The following is a 25,492-nucleotide window of genomic DNA, read 5'->3' as shown; positions in this document are numbered from 1 at the left end:
AAAATTCAACACAAGATGTCAAAACGGCCAAAACTGTCAGGTGCCCAGGGAAGAAAAAAGAGAAAAGAAGAGGAGTAGAAACGAGAAAAGACAGAGGTAGCAGGTAGGTAACGTTAGCCTACATGAAATTATTTGTCTGTTACAGAATGTGATAGTAACCTGGCTTTTTAGCATTAAGCTAATGTTACATGATTCGGCAATTGCTAATCAATAAATAGCTAGTTCTGTTTTAACGTCGGGTTAATATTGTGGAGTGGGCTAAATTGTTATGGAAAATAATAATGTAACGTTAGGTAATTACAGTACTCCCACCTTACATTCCTCAGGGACATTTGTATTAGATCTTTTAAGCAGGTGTTTTTTGTTTACATTGTTATTGCCTTCTGGTTAGCTAATGTTTGCCCTGCAGGTAATAGTCACTTGTCCACCCCTTTATATATTAGGTATAGTTGTAAGTAAAAAAAAAAGGTCAAAGACAAAGCTATTCGGTTTCTTGTGAGTATATACACTTCACTGACGATGTGGGGGGGCGCCACCTAAAATCTTGCCTAGGGCGCCAGATTGGTTAGGGCCTGGTTCAAAGTGTGGCGCATTATTAGTAAGAGTGTTAAAGTTGTTTTATATGGTCACCGTCAGTGTAACTTGTGTGGCTGTTGACCAAGTATGCCTTGCTGTCGCGTACGTGTGCAAGCAGAAGATGTAAATTGTATAACAAGTGTTGGGCTGGCACGCTGTTTGTACAGGTTGCAGAGGGCGCCAACTGTTGTACCATCATGGCACGCCCTTAATATAGCTGTAAGGGTGAAAATAGGTGAATATTAATCCCGGGAGTTTTCTGCGAGAGACACTGAAATCCGGAAGTCTCACGGGAAAATTGGGGCGTTCAGCAAGTGAGCTGCTGAGCCGCATCAGAGTGATCAAAGAGCCGCATGCGGCTCCGGAGCCGCGGGTTGCCGACCCCTGGTTTAGGCAAATCATATGGTCTAAAAATGCATTTTTCCATGGATAACATGACATCATCGCGCAAGTGCGTGCTCTTTCAGTCAATTAGTGCGCATATAATCAGGGGTCGGCAACCCAAAATGTTGAAAGAGCCATATAGGACCAAAAGTACAAAAACAAATCTGTCTGGAGCCTCAAAAGATTAAAAGCCATATTACATACAGATAGTGTGTCATGAGATATAAATTGAATTAAGAGGACTTAAAGGAAACTAAATGAGCTCAAATATAGCTACTAATGAGGCATAATGATGCAATATGTACATATAGCTAGCCTAAATAGCATGTTAGCATCGATTAGCTTGCAGTCATGCAGTGACCAAATATGTCTGATTAGCACTCCACACAAGTCGATAACATCAACAAAACTCACCTTTCATGCACAACGTTAAAAGTTTGGTGGACAAAATGAGACAGAAAAAGAAGTGGCATAAAACACGTCCTAGAAAGTCGGAGAAAGTTATACATTGTAAACAAACCACGGTGAGTTCAAGGACCGCCAAAATTAGTAGGACAAAACGGCGCTCGCCAAATACTTGAGTCAGTGAAGCATGTTTAATATAAACAGTGCGCTTTATAACAATTAGGGATGTTTGTGTCATGTTTGTCCTCCTACAGAAACTATATTAACACAAAAAATAAAAAATTTCCCCCTCATCTTTTTCCATTTTTCGTACATTTTTGAAAAAGCTCCAGAGAGCCACTAGGGCGGCGCTAAAGAGCCGCGGGTTGCCGAATTTTGAAGAATTTATCTGAATGTGCATGAACTATTTCTGTTCAAAATTGTTAGAAATGTTAAATGTTTAAATATTAACTGTCAGTTTACTGTACTGTGCCAACTGTACTACTATATGAGTACCTATTTTCTATTGTTTCATTGAAGATAAAACAGCAAAGTCCATTTGGCTTTTTTTTTTTAAATTATGAGACACAATTGTGTCAAAGTCATGATTATTTTTTTTTCATGCTTGAAATAAGAAATTATTACTTTAAAAAAGCAGTTTTATACTTGTGAGTGTTGATGACTAGGGATGATACTCGAAACCGGTCGATAAGAAAAGAACCGAGTCCTCGGACTCGAATCCCTTTTTGAGAACCGGTACCCGTTATCGGGACCACTATAGTGAAGAAAAAAAGTTGTTTTTTTATTCGAATCCCTCGGAATGAATCCCGTCCCGACCAGAAATGCTCCTTGTGACATCACAAGAAATGACGTTACGTAGCTCAGTCATTAGGCGCAGATAGTGAAAGCAGGAAAAACAATGGACCGGAAAAAGCGCTCCAAGGTGTAATAAAGTTCAAAACAAAAAGGTATAATCCAATGAATAACTTTACTGAGAGATTTGAGCAGGGTACAAACACATGACGAACACTTTTACGACCAACCGGAAACATAGCAACCAGGCTAGCAACGCACCTCCTTTACGGCAGCTGTCGCAACGTTCTTAAAGCAACCGCAGAACATACATATATACACAACATATATCTCCCTTTTTTAACTTTTGTTTTTCTTTCCTTGTAAACAAAACAAAATCACACTGTATATGTGTTGTCTGTCTAATTATAAATAATGCAGACGAGGCGTGTTGGCTGAGTTCTTGACGTTTACTTTCACAGCGTGCTCATAACCTCATTCTTAGCTGCCGGGTGACGACATGCAACAACACTTTTCGGGGCTACCGCGCATGCTCGTCACTCCCGTTGCATGCTGGGTAGTGTAGTTGTTATATTCCCTAGCTCATAACATCACATATTTCCCCCTATAAAGAAATAATGTTAACTCAATAAAGTGTATTTCTTTTTTTAGCTTTAACTTTTCTTTTTTTTTTTAGCATTGTAACCACATTTGCAAACAACTTTTCTCTTCATAGAATTTTCTTTCAATAAAGAAATAAAGTGCAAAAATGTCAAAGCATCATAACAAACAGTTATGTTCCAATAGCAGCAGAAGTGCACTTTTTGGAGAGCTGTATTATTTTCAGTTTTGTGCCCAAGGGACTGATTTTATTTAACACTATATTATTATTTATACACCTATAGTGATCACAGAGACAGGTTGTTTTTGTGTTACTGTATATATTTGTTTTTCTGAAAAATCCCACTTAATATACTTTGGGTAACAACAGTCAATATCTATTTATTTTATTTCATTTTTTTAGGGGGGTAACAGTCAATATTTATTTATTTATTAGATTTTCTTTTTTTCTTATGATGGATGAGATCCGCCCGGAGTTCCTTAAGGCTCTGGATGCTGTGGGGCTGTCTTGGTTGACAAGACTCTGCAGCATCGCGTGGACATCGGGGGCGGTACCTCTGGATTGGCAGACCGGGGTGGTGGTTCCTCTCTTTAAGAAGGGGAACCGGAGGGTGTGTTCTAACTATCGTGGGATCACACTCCTCAGCCTTCCCGGTAAGGTCTATTCAGGTGTACTGGAGAGGAGGCTACGCCGGATAGTCGAACCTCGGATTCAGGAGGAACAGTGTGGTTTTCGTCCTGATCGTGGAACTGTGGACCAGCTCTATACTCTCGGCAGGGTCCTTGAGGGTGCATGGGAGTTTGCCAAACCAGTCTACATGTGCTTTGTGGACTTGGAGAAGACATTCGACCGTGTCCCTCGGGAGGTCCTGTGGGGAGTGCTCAGAGAGTATGGGGTATTGGACTGTCTGATTGTGGCGGTCCGCTCCCTGTACGATCAGTGTCAGAGCTTGGTACGCATTGCCGGCAGTAGGTCGGACACGTTTCCAGTGAGGGTTGGACTCCGCCAAGGCTGCCCTTTGTCACCGATTCTGTTCATAACTTTTATGGACAGAATTTCTAGGCGCAGTCAAGGCGTTGAGGGGATCCGGTTTGGTGGCTGCAGGATTAGGTCTCTGCTTTTTGCGGATGATGTGGTCCTGATGGCTTCATCTGGCCAGGATCTTCAGCTCTCACTGGATCGGTTCACAGCCGAGTGTGAAGCGACTGGGATGAGAATCAGCACCTCCAAGTCCGAGTCCATGGTTCTCGCCCGGAAAAGGGTGGAGTGCCATCTCCGGGTTGGGGAGGAGATCTTGCCCCAAGTGGAGGAGTTCAAGTACTCGGAGTCTTGTTCACGAGTGAGGGAAGAGTGGATCGTGAGATCAAACAGGCGGATCGGTGCGGCGTCTTCAGTAATGCGGACGCTGTATCGATCCGTTGTGGTGAAGAAGGAGCTGAGCCGGAAGGCAAAGCTCTCAATTTACCGGTCGATCTACTTTCCCATCCTCACCTATGGTCATGAGTTTTGGGTTATGACCGAAAGGACAAGATCACGGGTACAAGGGCCAAAATGAGTTTCCTCCGCCGGGTGGCGGGGCTTTCCCTTAGAGATAGGGTGAGAAGCTCTGTCATCCGGGGGGAGCTCAAAGTAAAGCCGCTGCTCCTCCACATCGAGAGGAACCAGATGAGGTGGTTCGGGCATCTGGTCAGGATGCCACCCGAACGCCTCCCTAGGGAGGTGTTTAGGGCACGTCCAACCGGTAGGAGGCCACGGGGAAGACCCAGGACACGTTGGGAAGACTATGTCTTCCGGCTGGCCTGGGAACGCCTCGGGATCCCCCGGGAAGAGCTGGACGAAGTGGCTGGGGAGAGGAAAGTCTGGGCTTCCCTGCTTAGGCTGCTGCCCCCGCGACCCGACCTCGGATAAGCGGAAGAAGATGGATGGATGGATGGATTTTATTTTTTTCTTATATAATAAAAGTGAGCTTTTGTTAAACCAAATATTGTGTGTGTTTTTCCATATACAACAACCTATCTGGACTCGATAAGAGAATCGATAAGGAAATCGGTTCGATAAGAGGATTCGATAATAGGCTCGAACTCGATAATTTCTTATCGAACATCATCCCTATTGATGACACAGCTTTGCAACAGTTGATGTTCTAGTTTCAGGCATGTTTTACTCAATATAGGTCATCAAATCTCAGCAACAAGCTATAATAACTTACTGAGATCATTTAGGACCAAAACCCTTAAAACAAGTAAAACACTCTAACATAAAATCTGCTTAGTGAGAAGAATGATCTTATCAGACAGAAAATAAGCAAATATCACCCTTATTTGAGATTTTTAATCTTACTTAGATTTCAGTTTTTGCGGTGCACTCAGAAATCTTGAAACATTGTGCGCAACTGACCGCTTTCCCACTTCCAGTCTGGACTAGAGAGAGCAGAACTCATACATCAGGGAGAGCGTCTGAGCGCCAAAATCCGCAAGGCCGAGGAGGAAAACAAAGCTCTGGAGAACACCAACATGTTGTTCAGCCTCAGCAATTCTGGATTCCTCACCGCAATCAACTCATCAAAAGAATCCGGTACGGGAACAGTCCTAATCAATGGTTTGCACAAACCATGACCACTCGTGTTATTTTTTTAATTTATTTTTTTATACCACAGGTCCAGAATACCAAGAGAAAATCAAGATGGAGGAAGAGTTGCGTGTGGCTGAAGAGACACTCAAGAACAAGAAAAAACTAATCAAGGAGCTTCAGGAAGAACAACAGGTTAGAACTGGGAGTCAGCAACATGACACAAACCTACCCAATTGTTACACTGCAAAAACTGAAATCAAAGTAAGATTATCTCAAATAATAAATTTCTGTCTGATAAGATAATTCTTCTCACTAAGCAGACTTTATGTTAGAGTGTTTTACTTGTTTTAAGGGTTTTGGTCCTAAATGATCTCAGTAAGATATTACAGCTTGTTGCTGAGATTTGATGACCTATATTGAGTAAAACATGCTTGAAACTAGAATATCAACTGATGCAAAGCTGTGTCATCAACACTCACAAGTATAAAACTGCTTTTTTAAAGCATACTTGCCAACCCTCCCGAATTTTCCGGGTGACTCCCGAAATTCAGCGCCTCTCCCGAAAACCTCCCGGGACAAATATTCTCCCGAAAATCTCCCGATTTTCAGCCGGAGCTGGACGCCACGCCCCCTCCAGCTCCATGCGGACCTGAGTGAGGACAGCCTTTTTTCACGACGGGAGGACAACAGGGTGACAAGAACTAAATCATCCAGACTAGAGATAAATTGAATTATTATGTTTATCTCACCTAAAAATACATATATTTATTAATTAAAATTAAAAAAACTAAATACATTTTTACTATATTTTGCTAAAAACATCAAAATTAATTATTTTATCTGTATTTTTTCTGACTCCTTATTACGTCCAGCCTTAGAATTATACATTAAAATAAACATATTTGAAATAATTAATTTTAAATGATCATAATAATTCATCTAAGTTATGTTATATTCCTTAAGATTTATTTATGCAAGTTTGAAGTATCAATTATCCAAGCACAGTTTTGTTTGCATATTTTCAGGATGTAGATATATATATATATATATATATATATATATATATATATATATATATATATATATATATATATATATATATATATATATATATATATATATATATATATATATATACCCTATTTTCCGCACTATAAGGCGCACCTAAAAACCTCTTAATTTTCTCAAAAGCTGACAGTGCGCCCTATAATCTGGTGCACCTTATACATGGACCAATATTGAGCCACAGCAGGTCTCGCAAATACGGGATGCATAACGTAACCCCAGCCTCTACTGTAGCTTCTATTCCATATGCCTTATAATGCGGTGCACCTTATATATGAACAAAGTTTTAAAATAGGCCATTCATTGAAGGTGCGCCTTATAATCCGGTGCGCCTTATAGTGCGGAAAATACGGTATGTATGAAATACTTGACTTGGTGAATTCTAGCTGTCAATATACTCCTCCCCTCTTAACCACGCCCCCAACCACGCCCCCGCCCCAACCACGCCCCCCCTCCCGAAATCGGAGGTCTCAAGGTTGGCAAGTATGTTTTAAAGTAATAATTTCTTATTTCAACATGAAAAAAAAATCTGGATTTTGACACGAATGTGTCTCATAATTAAAACAGATGACAGCCAAATGGACTTTTGCTGTTTTATTTTCAAAGAAAAAAATAGAAAATAGGTACCGTATTTTTCGGAGTATAAGTCGCACCGGAGTATAAGTCGCACCTGCCGAAAATGCATAATAAAGAAGGACAAAAAACATATATAAACCAGCCAAACTATGAAAAAAACTGCGACTTATAGTCCGAAAAATACGGTACTCATACAGTTGGCACGGTACAGTAAACTGACAATTAATATTTAAACATTTAACATGTGACATTTCTAACAATTTTGAACAGAAATAGTTCATGCACATTCAGATAAATTCTTCAAAATTACACTTAAAAAAATTTTGTCCGGGGGCCATATACCGTATTTCTTTGAATTAGCGCACCGGCGGTAATCAATTTAAAACCTCTTCTCACTCCGGCGCTTACCAAAGGCCATACTTGCCAACCCTCCCGAATTTTCCGGGTGACTCCCGAAATTCAGCGCCTCTCCCGAAAACCTCCCGGGACAAATATTCTCCCGAAAATCTCCCGATTTTCAGCCGGAGCTGGAGGCCACACCCCCTCCAGCTCCATGCGGACCTGAGTGAGGACAGCCTTTTTTCACGACGGGAGGACAACAGGGTGACAAGAACTAAATCATCCAGACTAGAGATAAATTGAATTATTATGTTTATCTCACCTAAAAATACATATATTTATTAATTAAAATTAAAAAAACTAAATACATTTTTACTATATTTTGCTAAAAACATCGAAATTTATTATTTTATTTGTATTTTTTCTGACTCCTTATTACGTCCAGCCTTAGAATTATACATTAAAATAAACATATTTGAAATAATTAATTTTAAATGATCATAATAATTCATCTAAGTTATGTTATATTCCTTAAGATTTATTTATGCAAGTTTGAAGTATCAATTATCCAAGCACAGTTTTGTTTGCATATTTTCAGGATGTAGATATATATATATATATATATATATATATATATATATATATATATATATATATATATATATATATATATATATATATATATATATATATATATATATATATATATATACCCTATTTTCCGCACTATAAGGCGCACCTAAAAACCTCTTAATTTTCTCAAAAGCTGACAGTGCGCCCTATAATCTGGTGCACCTTATACATGGACCAATATTGAGCCACAGCAGGTCTCGCAAATACGGGATGCATAACGTAACCCCAGCCTCTACTGTAGCTTCTATTCCATATGCCTTATAATGCGGTGCACCTTATATATGAACAAAGTTTTAAAATAGGCCATTCATTGAAGGTGCGCCTTATAATCCGGTGCGCCTTATAGTGCGGAAAATACGGTATGTATGAAATACTTGACTTGGTGAATTCTAGCTGTCAATATACTCCTCCCCTCTTAACCACGCCCCCAACCACGCCCCCGCCCCAACCACGCCCCCCCTCCCGAAATCGGAGGTCTCAAGGTTGGCAAGTATGTTTTAAAGTAATAATTTCTTATTTCAACATGAAAAAAAAATCTGGATTTTGACACGAATGTGTCTCATAATTAAAACAGATGACAGCCAAATGGACTTTTGCTGTTTTATTTTCAAAGAAAAAAATAGAAAATAGGTACCGTATTTTTCGGAGTATAAGTCGCACCGGAGTATAAGTCGCACCTGCCGAAAATGCATAATAAAGAAGGACAAAAAACATATATAAACCAGCCAAACTATGAAAAAAACTGCGACTTATAGTCCGAAAAATACGGTACTCATACAGTTGGCACGGTACAGTAAACTGACAATTAATATTTAAACATTTAACATGTGACATTTCTAACAATTTTGAACAGAAATAGTTCATGCACATTCAGATAAATTCTTCAAAATTACACTTAAAAAAATTTTGTCCGGGGGCCATATACCGTATTTCTTTGAATTAGCGCACCGGCGGTAATCAATTTAAAACCTCTTCTCACTCCGGCGCTTACCAAAGGCCATACTTGCCAACCCTCCCGAATTTTCCGGGTGACTCCCGAAATTCAGCGCCTCTCCCGAAAACCTCCCGGGACAAATATTCTCCCGAAAATCTCCCGATTTTCAGCCGGAGCTGGAGGCCACACCCCCTCCAGCTCCATGCGGACCTGAGTGAGGACAGCCTTTTTTCACGACGGGAGGACAACAGGGTGACAAGAACTAAATCATCCAGACTAGAGATAAATTGAATTATTATGTTTATCTCACCTAAAAATACATATATTTATTAATTAAAATTAAAAAAACTAAATACATTTTTACTATATTTTGCTAAAAACATCGAAATTTATTATTTTATTTGTATTTTTTCTGACTCCTTATTACGTCCAGCCTTAGAATTATACATTAAAATAAACATATTTGAAATAATTAATTTTAAATGATCATAATAATTCATCTAAAATGACCATATTTAATTATTAAAATAATTGCTTGTTTATCAACAACTTTAGCATTTTATTTATTACATTTTGAAGCTCTCAGAAGCTAAGTTATGTTATATTCCTTAAGATTTATTTATGCAAGTTTGAAGTATCAATTATCCAAGCACAGTTTTGTTTGCATATTTTCAGGATGTAGATATATATATATATATATATATATATATATATATATATATATATATATATATATATATATATATATATATATATATATATATATATATATATAAATATATATATATATATATATATATATATATATATATATATATATATATATATATATATATATATATATATATATATATATACCCTATTTTCCGCACTATAAGGCGCACCTAAAAACCTCTTAATTTTCTCAAAAGCTGACAGTGCGCCCTATAATCTGGTGCACCTTATATATGGACCAATATTGAGCCACAGCAGGTCTCGCAAATACGGGATGCATAACGTAACCCCAGCCTCTACTGTAGCTTCTATTCCATACGCCTTATAATGCGGTGCACCTTATATATGAACAAAGTTTTAAAATAGGCCATTCATTGAAGGTGCGCCTTATAATCCGGTGCGCCTTATAGTGCGGAAAATACGGTATGTATGAAATACTTGACTTGGTGAATTCTAGCTGTCAATATACTCCTCCCCTCTTAACCACGCCCCCAACCGCGCCCCCGCCCCAACCACGCCCCCCCTCCCGAAATCGGAGGTCCCAAGGTTGGCAAGTATGTTTTAAAGTAATAATTTCTTATTTCAACATGAAAAAAAAATCAGGATTTTGACACGAATGTGTCTCATAATTAAAACAGATGACAGCCAAATGGACTTTTGCTGTTTTATTTTCAAAGAAAAAAATAGAAAATAGGTACCGTATTTTTCGGAGTATAAATCGCACCGGAGTATAAGTCGCACCTGCCGAAAATGCATAATAAAGAAGGAAAAAAACATGTATAAACCGGCCAAACTATGAAAAAAACTGCGACTTATAGTCCGAAAAATACGGTACTCATATAGAAGTACAGTTGGCACAGTACTGTAAACTGACAGTTAATAGTTCAACATTTAACATGTGACATTTCAAACAATTTTGAACAGAGACAGTTCATGTGCATTCAGATAAATTCTTCAAAATTACACTTAAAATTTTTTTGTCCGGGGGCCAAATACCGTATTTCCTTGAATTAGCGCACCGGCAGTAATTAAAGGGGAACATTATCACAATTTCAGAATGGTTAAAACCATTAAAAATCAGTTCCCAGTGGCTTATTTTATTTTTCGAAGTTTTTTTCAAAATGTTACCCATCACGCAATATCCCTAAAAAAAGCTTCAAAGTGCCTGATTTTAACCATCGTTATAAACACCCGTCCATTTTCCTGTGACGTCACATAGTGATGCCAACACAAACAAACATGGCGGATAGAACAGCAAGGTATAGCGACATTAGCTCGGATTCAGACTCGGATTTCAGCGGCTTAAGCAATTCAACAGATTACGCATGTATTGAAACGGATGGTTGTAGTGTGGAGGCAGGTAGCGAAAACGAAATTGAAGAAGAAACTGAAGCTATTGAGCCATATCGGTTTGAACCGTATGCAAGCGAAACCGACGAAAACGACACGACAGCCAGCGACACGAGAGAAAGCGAGGACGAATTCGGCAATCGCCTTCTAACCAACGATTGGTATGTGTTTGTTTGGCATTAAAGGAAACTAACAACTATGAACTAGGTTTACAGCATATGAAATACATTTGGCAACAACATGCACTTTGAGAGTGCAGACAGCCCATTTCAGGCGCGCTAAGAACATATATTTTTCCACGATTTCAGCACTCAGGTTAACCATACCTAAATAGACACAAAATACTGCATTACACAAGACTAACCGAATGTACTCGAATGATTGAAAAAAAAAAATGTTTTTAAGCTAAATTATTGGTAAACACAGTTTATGTATAATAATTTACGTAAAACCGCGAGTAATGAATAAAGTTTTCATCAATTAATATATTCTGTAGACATACCCTCATCCACTCTCTTATCCTGAAAGCTGATCTGTCCAGTTTTGGAGTTGATGTCAGCAGGCCAGGGAAGCTAGGGTCGATATTCTTCTCTTGATTATCTTCGGTGGCATAAGAACGGTAGAAGCGGTGTGAGCCAAGACATCCAGGGGGTTTAGCTCGCTCGTCTGCGGGAACAAACTGCCGCCATTGCTTGCCGTGCTACCGAGGTCCGTTGTCCCCGAATTGCTCACGCACTCCGGCAGATTCAATGGGGGTCTGGCGGCGGATTTCTTTTACTTTATTGTTGGAAATGCATCTGCTTTGAGTGTCGCAGGATATCCACACATTCTTGCCATCTCTGTCGTAGCATAGCTTCCGTCTGTAAAGTGTGCGGAACAAACGACTGACCATTTCGTTGGTTTTCCCCACACCCTCGTATTTTGAACAAATGTCGTCCAATTTCTTGCCACTTTCGCATCTTTGGGCCACTGGTGCAACTTGAATCCGTCCCTGTTCGTGTTGTTACACCCTCCGACAACACGACAACACACCGACGAAAGTGAGAAAATGGCGGATTGCTTCCCGATGTGACGTCAGAGCGAATAATAGAAAGGCGTTTAATTCGCCAAAATTCACCCATTTAGAGTTCGGAAATCGGTTAATAAAAAAAAAAAGGTCTTTTTTCTGCAACATCAAGGTATATATTGACGCTTACATAGGTCTGGTGATAATGTTCCCCTTTAAAACAGATGACAGCCAAATGGACTTTTGCTGTTTTATTTTCAAAGAAAAAATAGAAAATAGGTACCGTATTTTTCGGAGTATAAGTCGCACCGGAGTATAAGTCGCACCTGCCGAAAATGCATAATAAAGAAGGACAAAAAACATATATAAACCGCACTGGAGCCCGGCCAAACTATGAAAAAAACTGCGACTTATAGTTCGAAAAATACAGTACTCATATAGTAGTACAGTTGGCACGGTACAGTAAACTGGCAGTTAATATTTAAACATTTAACATGTGACATTTCTAAGAATTTTGAACAGAAATAGTTCATGCACATTCAGATAAATTCTTCAAAATTACACTTAAAAAAAATTCGTCCGGGGGCCATATACCGTATTTCCTTGAATTAGCGCACCGGCGGTAATTAATTTAAAACCTCTTCTCACTCCGGCGCTTACCAAAGGCCATACTTGCCAACCCTCCCGAATTTTCCGGGTGACTCCCGAAATTCAGCGCCTCTCCCGAAAACCTCCCGGGACAAATATTCTCCCGAAAATCTCCCGATTTGGAGGCCACGCCCCAACCAAGCTCCATGCGGACCTGGGTGAGGACAGCCTTTTTTCATGACAGGAGGACAACAGGGCGACAAGAACTAAATCATCCAGACTAGAGATAAATTGTATTATTATGTTTATCTTACCTAAAAATAAATATATTTATTAATTAAAAAAATAAATAAAAATGAAATAAATGTTTATAATATTTTGCTAAAGCATCAAAATTAATTGTATTTTTATTTGTATTTTTTCTGACTTCTTATTACATCCAGCCATAGAATTATACCGGTACATTAAAATAAACACATTTGAAATAATTAATTTTAAATTATCATAATAATTCATTTAAAATGACCATATTTAATTATTAAAATAATTGCTTGTTTATCAACAACTTTACCATTTTATTCATTACAATTTGAAGCTCTCAGAAGCCAAGTTGTCTTATATTCATGTTATATTTATGCAAGTTTGAAGTATCAATTATCTAAACACAGATTTGTTTGCATATTTTCAGGATATATATATATATATATATATATATATATATATATATATATATATATATATATATATATATATATATATATATATATATATAAAACCATGCGGTTTAGAGCGGGAACATTTATGTCATCTTACTTACTAAATCAGTCACAGTAACAATCTACTATAAATGTTATGTTATCACTGCAACTTAACTGCAAACCTGAACACTGAAGTGAAGCACCACCCACGTTGAGAATTATGCACTCAGCAGATGTTTGCTGCAGGGATGTCACCTCTTCTCACGGCACAAAATAGTTGGTTCTATGTTTTTGTATCACCTCAATCGTAGGTTACTACCGGTAGTTTACTAAATCACCATTACTTCAGTGAAGAAAACCCAGGATAGAACAGTAGTTAAGACAGCTACCTCTGAGTCTGTAGTACTGAGTTCAAATCCTTGACTTTTAAAGTTGAGGAATTTGTTTTACCTCTATCATATATCACTGATTGCATTTGTAAATAAACAAAAATCATGAATCAACAAGATTCTGGATAGTTTAATAGTCAACACTGTGGGCTCCCCAGAATTCCAACTCAGCAAGACTTATGATAAGACTGCTGCATCTCAGTTAGTAGTGGTGGCTTCAAATCTCTTACTTTGAACATTTAGTTGTTTTGTTTTACCTCTAGAATAGTTCACTGATTGCATTTGTATATGAACAAAAATGAAGCTATACCAAGACTCTGCATAGCATGGTGATTAAGACTGCTACCTCTCAGTCAGTTGTACGAGGTTCAAATCCATGACTAGGAAAATGTATGTTTTTGTCTCATTTCTATCATAGTCCACTGATTGCATTTGTATATGAGCAAAAATGAAGTTATACCAAGAACCTGCATAGCATGGTGGCTAAGACTGCTACCTCTCAGTCAGTTGTATAAGGTTCAAATCCATGACTAGGAAAATGTATGTTTTTGTTTCATTTCTATCATAGTCCACTGATTGCATTTGTATATGAGCGAAAATCAAGTTATGATGGGACCCAGAATAGCTCAATGGTCAACACTGTGGGCTCCCAATACAGGGGTACTTGGTTCTAACCCCAGACAAGTAATCATTAATTTGGCTGAATGTTGTCAAAACAACATAAATTGAGTAATGTTATGTTGCACGTTGCTTGAATAAAATAAAGTTAAAAAATGAAGTCAATGCTAAAGATAATAATACTTGTCAAATAGTCAATGAATACACCTCAGGGGTTACCTGTGTGTGGGTGTGTGTGAGAGAGAGAGAGTGTGTGTGTGTGTATGAGTGTGTGAGTGTAATTCCTGAGGTGGGGGGACTAGGAGTAAAACTTAATAATAGAGAGCGTTGACCAATGAGCTCTCCTGGGTACGATTAAAAAAAAAGATAATTGGAACAGTTAAAAAAAGAATTAAATAAGTTAATTATTATGTTTTCATTACACATGGAGGTGAAATATATCATCAAACACTTCCAATCAAAGCTTCAGAAGATACAAGTTAATTTACTGGATTTGAACCCAGCACCCTTTATTCCAAGTCAACAGTCTTACCCACTGTGCTATCCCGGGTCTTGAGAACTCTTGTATCCGGCTTGTATAGAAAGCTAATCAGAGAATACTGTCAACCAGACAGGTATTGAACTCAGGACAGTTTATTGCATGTCAAGAATCTTAACCACTGGGCCATCCTGGGTCTTGCGAAGACGTTTTTCTGGCTCATATAGAAAGGTAGTCAGGGACTTGTTGCTGGGTAAACTACACTATAAAATAGTGGAATAAAATGCTGCCAACCCGACTGGTATTGAACCCAGGACTGTTTAATCCCATTCAAGAGTCTTAACCACTGGGCCATCCTGGCACTGGTAAGCCATTCTTTCCGGCTCATATAAAAAGCTAATCAGAGACCTAAGGTGGAACAAAATACTAGCTACTTACCTGGGATTGAACCCAGCAATATTCATTCCAAGTCAACAGTCTTACCCACTGTGCTATTCTGGGCCTTGTAAAATCTTCTATCCGGCTTGTATAGAAAGCTAATCAGGGACTCTTTACTGGGTAAAATACACAAGAAGTGGACCAAAATACTATCAACCCGACTGGTATCGAACTCAGGATTGTTTATAGCATGTGAAGAATCTTAACAACTGGTCCATCCTGGGTCTTGTGAAAATGTTTTTCTGGCTCATATAGAAAAGTAATCAGGGACTTTTGCTGGGTAAACTACACTATAAATCAGTGGAATAAAATACTGTCAACCTAACTGGTATTGAGCCCAGGACTGTTTAATGATAATCAAGAGTCTTAACCACTGGGCCATCCTAGCACTGGTAAGCCATGTTTTCCGGCTCATATAAAAAGCTAATCAGAGACTTAAGGTGGAACAAAAATACTACCAATTCAGCTGGGATTGAACCCAGCAGCCTTCATTCCAAGTCAACAGTCTTACCCACTGTGCTATCCTGGATCTTTTGGAATACTGTATCCGGCTTGTATAGAAATCTAATCAGGGACTCTTTGCTGGGTAAAATACACAAGAGGCGGACCAATATACTGTCAACCAGACAGGTATCGAACTCACGACTGTTTATTGCATGTCAAGAATTTTAACCACTGGGCCACCCTGGGTCTTATGAAGATGTTTTTCTGCCTCATATAGAAAGGTAATCAGGGACTTGTTGCTGGGCAAACTACACTATAAAATAGTGGAATAAAATACTGTCAAAACATCTGGTATTGAACCCAGTACTGTTTAATCCTAATCAACAGTCTTAACCACTGGGCCATCCTGGCACCACCTACATCGAGAATGACGCGCTCAGCAGATGTTTGCTGCAGGGATGTCACCTCTTCTCAGGGTGAAAAATAGCTGGTTCTATGTTTTTGTATCACCTCAATCGTAGGTTACTAGTTTACTAGTTCACCATTACATCAGTGAAGAAAACCCAGGATAGAACAGTGGTTAAGACTGCTGCGTCTGAGTCCGTAGTACTGAGTTCAAATCCTTGACTTTTAAAGTTGAGGAATTTGTTTTACCTCTATCATATATCAGTGATTGCATTTGTAAATAAACAAAAATCATGAATCAACAAGATTCTGGATAGTTTAATAGTCAACACTGTGGGCTCCCCAGAATCCCAACTCAGCAAGACCCATGATAGCATAGTGGTTAAGACTGCTGCATCTCAGTTAGTAGTGGTGGGTTCAAATCTCTTACTTTGAAAGTTTAGTTGTTTTGTTTTACCTCTAGAATAGTTCACTTATTGCATTTGTATATGAACAAAAATGAACTTATACCAAGACCCTGCATAGCATGGTGGCTAAGACTGCTACCTCTCAGTCAGTTGTATGAGGTTCAAATCCACGACTAGGAAAATGTATGTTTTTGTTTCATTTCTATCATAGTCCACTGATTGCATTTGTATATGAGCGAAAATCAGGTTATGATGGGACCCAGAATAGCTCAACGGTCAACACTGTGGGCTCCCAATACAGGGGTACCTGGTTCAAACCCCAGACAAGTAATCATTAATTTGGCTGAATGTCGTCAAAACGACATAAATTGAGTAATGTTATGTGCTCGTTGCTTGAATAAAATAAAGTTAAAAAATGAAGTCAATGCTAAAGATAATAATAATTGTCAAATAGTCAATGAATACACCTCAGGGGTTACCTGTGTGTGTGTGAGAGAGAGTGAGTGTGTGTGTGTGCGCGTGTGAGTGTAATTCCTGAGGTGGGGGGAATAAGAGTAAAACTTAATAATAGATAGCGTTGACCAATGAGCTCTCCTGGGTACAATTTAAAAAAAAGTTAATTGGAACAGTTAAAAAAATAAGTTAATTATTATGTTTTCATTACACATGGAGGTGAAATATATCATCCAACACTTCCAATCAAAGCTTCAGAAGATACAAGTCAATTTACTGGATTTGAACCCAGCACCCTTTATTCCAAGTCAACAGCCTTACCCACTGTGCTATCCCGGGTCTTGAGAACTCTTGTATCCGGCTTGTATAGAGAGCTAATCAGAGACTTGTTGCTGGGTAAACTTCACTATAAACCAGTGGAATAAAATACTGCCAACCCGACTGGTATTGAACCCAGGACTGTTTAATCCCATTCAAGAGTCTTAACCACTGGGCCATCCTGGCACTGGTAAGCCATTATTTCCGGCTCATATAAAAAGCTAATCAGAGACCTAAGGTGGAACAAAATACTAGCAACTTACCTGGGATTGAAGCCAGCACCATTCATTCCAAGTCAACAGTCTTACCCACTGTGCTATTCTGGGCCTTGTAAAATACCTCTATCCGGCTTGTATAGAAAGCTAATCAGGGACTCTTTGCTGGGTAAAATACACAAGAGGTGGACCAAAATACTGTCAACCAGACAGGTATTGAACTCAGGACTGTTTATTGCATGTCAATAATCTTAACCACTGGGCCATCCTGGGTCTTGCGAAGATGTTTTTCTGGCTCATATAGAAAGGTAATCAGGGACTTGTTGCTGGGTAAACTACACTATAAAATAGTGGAATAAAATGCTGTCATACCGTCTGGTATTGAACCAGGACTGTTTAATCCTAATCAAGAGTCTTTACCACTGGGCCATCCTGACACTGGTAAGCCTTTCTTTCCGGCTCATATAAAAAGCTAATCAGAGACCTAAGGTGGAACAAAATACCAGCAATTTACCTGGGATTGAACCCAGCACCATTCATTCCAAGTCAACAGTCTTACCCACTGTGCTATTCTGGGCCTTGTAAAAGTCCTCTATCCAGCTTGTATAGAAAGCTAACCAGGGACTCTTTGCTGGGTAAAATACACAAGAGGTGGACCAAAACACTGTCAACCAGACAGGTATCGAACTCAGGACTGTTTATTGCATGTCAAGAATCTTAACCACAGGGCCATCCTGGGTCATGTGAAGATGTTTTTCTGGCTCATATAGAAAGGTAATCAGAGACTTGTTACTGGGTAAACTACACTATAAGCCAGTGGAATAAAATACTGTCAACCCGACTGGTATTGAACCCAGGACTGCTTAATCCTAATCAAGAGTCTTGACCACTGGGCCATCCTGGCACTGGTAAGTCCTGTTTTCCGGCTCATATAAAAAGCTAATCAGAGACTTAAGGTGGAACAAAATACTGGCAACTTACTTGGGATTGAACCCAGCACCCTTCATTCCAAGTCAACAGTCTTACCCACTGTGCTATTCTGGATCTTTTGAAAGCCTGTATTCGGCTTGTATAGAAATCTATACAGGGACTCTTTGCTGGGTAAAATACACAAGAGGTGGACCAAAATACTGTCAACCAAACAGGTATTGAACTCAGGACTGTTTATTGCATGTCAAGAATCTTAACCACCGGTCCATCCTGGGTGTTGTGAACATGTTTTTCTGGCTCATATAGAAAGGTAATCAGGGACTTGTTGCTGGGTAAACGACTATAAAATAGTGGAATAAAATACTGTCAAACCGTCTGGTATTGAACCCAGAACTGTTTAATCCTAAGCAAGAGTCTTAACCACCGGGCCATCCTGGCAATGGTATATCATTCTTTCCGGCTCATATAAAAAGCTAATTGGAGACTTAATGTGGAACAAAATGCTACCAACATACAGGAACATCAATAGCTTTTAAGGACAGGGGGGGCTTAGCCCCCAGGAGATGCACAGGATGCGAGCGAACGTAGCGCACGAGCACAAAACTTCACAAACGGCTAACAAAGACTTAGAAATTATTCATTGTTATTATTATTATTTCAGTCGGTTTATTTTCAATCTGTGTTCAGTACAACAACAAACATGGGTTTGCTCAGTGACATTTTGTTTACAGCATCAACAAGAAACAATTACTTGCATGATCCTTCAAGATACACTGAACTCACAATACAATAATTGTTTGTTCCCAAATATTTTGAAGTTGCACAGATTACATTTTGGGCACATATGTGACTAAAATGGTTGTAAATTCAAGCCCTGGAAATATTACTCAATTACTTGAATTAAAGTAATATCTGGATCGGGATAATTTGGCTTATATCTAATGTATATATATATATATATATATATATATATATATATATATATATATATATATATATATATATATATATATATATATATATATATATATATATTATGGTAAGCCATTAAGGAAATTAAATATATATGGACGTTTGAATAGAAATGAGAAAGGTTTATATATACTGTAAATAAGAAAGACTTAGAGTCTGTCTGCTGATCTGAAAAAGAGCCAAAACTGTCACAGAGCTGAGGGACCATCTTCAAAGTGCAATGCTGAAACAAATAATGCAAACAATTAAATGTAACTTCCAGGGCCTGAGATTAACGTACTCCCGTCGTCCCGGGGACGGTAAAAAAAATGCACGGGACGAAAATAAATGCTCCCCAGGGCGATGGCTTTTAACCATTTTTTTCTTTTTCTTTTTATGTATTCATTCATTTTACATTTTATATTAAATGTCTTGGTTTTTCCTCCCTCTGAAAATCCTATGAAATGTTTAACAAGCCATCCTATAATAATACATTAGCTATTAATGTAACAATACAATAAAACAAATATATTTTTTGACGTTTTTTTCATTATTTTAACAATAGGCTAATGTATATTACTTTATATAGATTCTACAAGAAACACAAAACTTAAAAACTACATTATTTACAATTGCAGACACAAGGTTTCGTGCAGCTTCACTCATTGTAAAGGAAGACGGAAGTCCACGCAGGAGAAAAATGACTACAATGATGGTGTCTGGGTTTATATATATATATATATATATATATATACATCAAATAAAACAAATGGCTTATCGATAAGCCATTTTTATCTTATTTATTTATTACAATGCCAAAATAGGCCTAACAACGTCAATGGTTGTAATTCTGTAGCACTTTGAGATTTGGAATCAAATGTAAAGTAGATTACAAATACAATATATTACATAAATAAATAATATATATAATAATAATATATAATAATAATATATATATATATATATATATATATATATATATATATGTATATATATATACTGTATATATATATATATATATATGTGTCCGTATGTATCATCACCAGAATGATTGACAATTAGGAGGACCAATAGTCAACATGATCCACCCAGAAATAAATAAAACAAATGACTTATCAATAAGCCATTTAAAAAACATTTTTTTTAAATATTTATTTATATGTATCATTATTCTCCTACTCACCTTTCCAGTAGAGGCTTCTCTCCTCTCACTTTCTGTGCTCCTCTGCCCTGACTCCTACAGGTCAATAGGGGTTGTGGAGTGATTATTATTATTATCTACTGATGATAGTCATACGTGAATGAGCTCAGCACCTGTTCTCTTCCATGTGTAAAGTGAGAAACACAGCTGATGCTCCAGAAGGAAGTAACCCCAAAGATAGCAAATGGTAAAAAAGAGTGCACATTTAACTTTATAAATAACCAGGACCCATGATGCATTTCAGGCTAACTAGCTAACTAAGTAGCAGCATTGTTTTAGAGTGGGAATGTAACTTTTTGTCAAACACAGACCTGGTGTAAAGTGGAGCTAATACATTTTACTACAAGCAGTGATGATACTTTCTTGAAAAAGTTTCTTATGTCCATTTTGCATCCGTTCACGTTCTTGTTCTGCAGTGCTGTGTGCTAATGTGCTTCGTACACCTGCAGGACCGCAAGCAAGGTCGCAGAAAAAATGCGGACTGGATTTTGAGTGATGTGGGCATTTTCTATATGAACAAGTCCAAGGACCGCAAACAAGGTCGCAGAGAAAATGCGGACTGGAGTTTGAGTGATGTGGGCATTTTCTGTATGAACAAATGGAATGGATTGGATACCGACGCACTAAAAGGGCTCTCTACCTTACGTGATGAAGTGAGGGGAACTGAGTGAATAATGACAGGATATATGATTATTTATTTAAACTCATATTCGGGCCACTTTATAATAAATATGTCGGCATGTATTTGTAAAAAAACAAAAACAAAAAAAAAAGATTTTTTTGAGCCCCCCTAAAATAGGCCTAACAACGCCAATGGGTGTCAGACGATCAGTGTCAGAGCTTGGTCCGCATTGCCGGCAGTAAGTCGGACACGTTTCCAGTGAGGGTTGGACTCCGCCAAGGCTGCCCTTTGTCACCGATTCTGCTCATACCTTTTTTGGACAGAATTTCTAGGTGCAGTCAAGGCGTTGAGGGTTTCCGGTTTGGTGGCTCCAGGATTAGGTCTCTGCTTTTTGCAGATGATGTGGTCCTGATGGCTTCATCTGGCCAAGATCTTCAGCTCTCACTGGATCGGTTCACAGCCGAGTGTGAAGCGACTGGGATGAGAATCAGCACCTCCAAGTCCGAGTCCATGGTTCTCGCCCGGAGAAGGCTAGAGTGCAATCTCCGGGTTGGGGAGGAGACCATGCCCCAAGTGGAGGAGTTCAAGTACCTCGGAGTCTTGTTCACGAGTGAGGGAAGAGTGGATCGTGAGATTGACAGGCGGATCGGTGCGGCGTCTTCAGTAATGCGGACGCTGTATCGATCCGTTGTAGTGAAGAAGGAGCTGAGCCGGAAGGCAAAGCTCTCAATTTACCGGTCGATCTACGTTCCCATCCTCACCTATGGTCATGAGCTTTGGGTTATGACCGAAAGGACAAGATCACGGGTACAAGTGGAATGAGTTTCCTCCGCCGGGTGGCAGGGCTCTCCCTTAGAGATAGGGTGAGAAGCTCTGTCATCCGGGAGGAGCTCAAAGTAAAGCCGCTGCTCCTCCACATCGAGAGGAGCCAGATGAGGTGGTTCGGGCATCTGGTCAGGATTCCACCCAAACGCCTCCCGAGGGAGGTGTTTAGGGCACGTCCGGCCGCTAAGAGGCCACGGGGAAGACCCAGGACACGTTGGGAAGACTATGTCTCCCGGCTGGCCTGGGAACGCCTCAGGATCCCTCGGGAAGAGCTGGACGAAGTGGCTGGGGAGAGGGAAGTCTGGGCTTCCCTGCTTAGGCTGCTGGAAGATGGATGGATGGATGGATGGATAATGAAATCCAGAAGCATATTCATACAATATTTACTGTTACAAGCGATCCTCTGATGGCAGCCATAACTGCCATGTGGCCCTCAATGAAAACCAGTTTGTCATCCCTGCTCTACATCCTTTTGTCCAGGACATGAACAATACCTTGGAGGATCTGCAACAGGCTAAACGGCTTGAGAACGACAAAATTGAACACACAAAGTCCCTCATCTGCAAACTGAATAAGGAGCTTGCTTCCCAGCAGGAAAAGATTCAAAGGGCCACCAAACAGGTTTGATTTCGTGATGGCACAAAACGCAAAAACCGTCTTTTACATGTATATATATTTTTTTGCTACCAGTGTTCCAAACTGACGCGAAAGATCCGCTCATCCAGAAACACCAATTCAGAGACATTTGAGGAGAAGGACATCAGGCTGAAGCTGCTAAAAGACTTTAACAAGAGTATCAACAAGATGCTTCATGACGCCATCCAGGACCAACCTGACCTCAGGTCAACACTGGAGAAATACTTTGTTCAGGTCGGCAGCCATTCAGTCACACTGACTAACTCAAAGGCTTTATAGAATTTTACTTTCAACAAAATCCTTCGATTTATTGTTGAATTTTCTTCCTTTCTCAGGCCAACCTCTCTTTTCCGTCTCCTTCCTCCACTCCCGGCAGCCACCGGAGCTTCAAAACAAACTCAGCTCGCAGCTCTGCCTCTCCCAGGTAGGACATTCACTCATTTAGGTTCTAAATTCAACTCTTTCTTGGACGGCAACATATGTTGCTCCAAAACCTGTATGTACCTTTCAGCATTAATGGTGCCTTCACAGATGTGTAAGTTACTCATTTCTTGGGCACTAATACACCCCCATACCATCACGGTTGCTGGCTTTTGAACTTCGCGCCTATAACAGTCCGGATGGTTCTTTTCCTCTTTGGTCCGGAGGACACGACGTCCAAGTTTCCAAAAACAATTTGAAATGTGGACTCGTCAGACCACAGAACACTTTTCCACTTTGTATCAGTCCATCTTAGATGAGCTCAGGCCCAGCAAAGCCGACGGCGTTTCTGGGTGTTGTTGATAAATTGTTTTCGCCTCGCATAGGAGAGTTTTAACTTGCACTCACAGATGTAGCGACCAACTGTAGTTACTGACAGTGGGTTTCTGAAGTGTTCCTGAGCCCATGTGGTGATATCCTTTACACACTGATGTCGCTTGTTGATGCAGTACAGCCTGAGGGATCAAAGGTCACGGGCTTAGCTGCTTATGTGCAGTGATTTCTCCAGATTCTCCACCGTAGATTGTGAAATCCCTAAATTCCTTGCAATAGCTGGTTGATAAAGGTTTTTCTTAAACTGTTCAACAATTTGCTCACGCATTTGTTGACAAAGTGGTGACCCTCGCCCCATCCTTGTTTGTGAATGACTGAGCATTTCATGGAATTCCCTTTTATACCCAATCATGGCACCCACCTGTTCCCAATTTGCCTGCTCACCTGTGGGATGTTCCAAATAAGTGTTTGATGAGCATTCCTCAACTTTATCAGTATTTATTGCCACCTTTCCCAACTTCGTTGTCACGTGTTGCTGGCATCAAATTCTAAAGTTAATGATTATTTGTAAAAAAAAAAAAAAAGTTTATCAGTTTGAACATCAAATATGTTGTCTTTGTAGCATATTCAACTGAATATGTGTTGAAAATGATTTGCAAATCATTGTATTCCGTTTATATTTACATCTAACACAATTTCCCAACTCATATGAAAACGGGGTTTGTATTAGCATTAGCATGTTAGCTTTTTTTTGGCTCATTTGGCTAGCGGGCTAACTGTTAGCATTTCAGTTTGGTTTTCAGCATTCACACGCAATTTCTACTGTATCTGATGCTTTGTGTGCTGTAAATCGTATTATTCTTGACATTGTGTTACAGGTCTCTTGCATCCTCAGCCAGCAGTTCCAGAACCTCCGCCTCTCAGTCCACTCGACTGAATACTGTGGTCCTGGGATGCGATCTGCCTCTCCCCACCTCTCCTGTTTCGACCAGCCGCACCTTAAAGAGTCCATAAGGTGCTGTTTTTACTAAAAGAACACCAAGATCTGATAGCTCAGTTACAGCTCATGTTATTCTATTCTGTGTTATATGTGTTTCATGCTGCACAATTGCGCCAAGTAAAATTCCTAGTTTGTGAACCCGTTCTCAAACAATGGCAATAAAAACTCTTCTGATTCTGATTCTTCTGATTCTGATTCAAATTAGGACAGGAAGTGTTTCTTTTGTCAAGCATGGACTTGGCAATCATGGATTTAGGGAAATACAAGCAGCCGCATACAAAACATATACATATTTAAGTATACTGTTCAGTAGGAAGGGCATACATATGGGCCCATTCGTCGCGGTTTGCCTGAGACATGAAACGTGACGAATTGTAGTGATTGCACTATCCACTTTAGCCACCAGATGGCAGTAGGGTGTTGAATACCTTAAAATATGTTTTGTTGTGATTCCGTCAATGTTGTGTGGAGAGTGGCACTTTCCCCAATGTTCAGCAGACTACTTTGCAAAATGATTAACCCACCCTCTTCCTCTTACGCAAGATACACCCAGGAACGGAGTCATATGAATCCCTTCCCTACTGTAAGTCATACTTGCCAACCTTGAGACCTCCGATTTCGGGAGGTGGGGGGCGTGGGTGGGGGCGTGGTTAAGAGGGGAGGAGTATTTTTACAGCTAGAATTCACCAAGTCAAGTATTTCGTATATATATATATATATATTAGAAATACTAAGTCAAGTATTTCATATATATATATATATATATATATATATATATATATATATATATATATATATATATATATATATATATATATATATACAAGAAATACTTGACTTTCAGTGAATTCTAGCTATAAAAATATATTTCTTTTATTATATATATATATATATATATATATATATATATATATATATATATATATATATATATATATATATAAAATAAATACTTGAATTTCAGTATTCATTTATTTACACAAATACACACACATAACACTCATCTACTGATTGATGAGTTAAGGGTTGAATTGTCCATCCTTGTTCTATTCTCTGTCACTATTTTTCGAACCATGCTGAACACCCTCTCTGATGATGCATTGCTGTGTGGCACGCACAAAAGTGCTTTCATCAAATGCACTAGATGGCAGTATTGTCCTGTTTAAGAGTGTCACAA

The 25,492-nt window shown here is 39.0% G+C and overlaps 1 protein-coding gene across 1 annotated transcript in view; it reads left to right on the top strand.

Annotated features, from left to right (window-relative positions):
• The window catches only part of ccdc39 (coiled-coil domain 39 molecular ruler complex subunit), a 62,489-nt gene extending 38,141 nt beyond the window's left edge, over nucleotides 1-24,348 (top strand). Inside the window, exons 15-20 of the mRNA XM_061928862.1 lie at nucleotides 5,173-5,332; nucleotides 5,415-5,521; nucleotides 22,407-22,547; nucleotides 22,617-22,796; nucleotides 22,898-22,986; nucleotides 24,194-24,348. Coding sequence (XP_061784846.1) covers nucleotides 5,173-5,332; nucleotides 5,415-5,521; nucleotides 22,407-22,547; nucleotides 22,617-22,796; nucleotides 22,898-22,986; nucleotides 24,194-24,329 — 813 coding nt within the window. The 3' untranslated portion in view covers nucleotides 24,330-24,348. The remainder of the gene's footprint in view (nucleotides 1-5,172; nucleotides 5,333-5,414; nucleotides 5,522-22,406; nucleotides 22,548-22,616; nucleotides 22,797-22,897; nucleotides 22,987-24,193) is intronic.
• Nucleotides 24,349-25,492: the final 1,144 nt, after the last annotated feature.

This window comes from Nerophis lumbriciformis, linkage group LG33 (genome assembly GCF_033978685.3).
Source record: "Nerophis lumbriciformis linkage group LG33, RoL_Nlum_v2.1, whole genome shotgun sequence".
NCBI lineage: Eukaryota > Metazoa > Chordata > Actinopteri > Syngnathiformes > Syngnathidae > Nerophis > Nerophis lumbriciformis.
The sequence above is the reverse complement of the archived record's forward strand: the minus strand, read 5'-3'. Positions and strand labels throughout refer to the sequence as shown.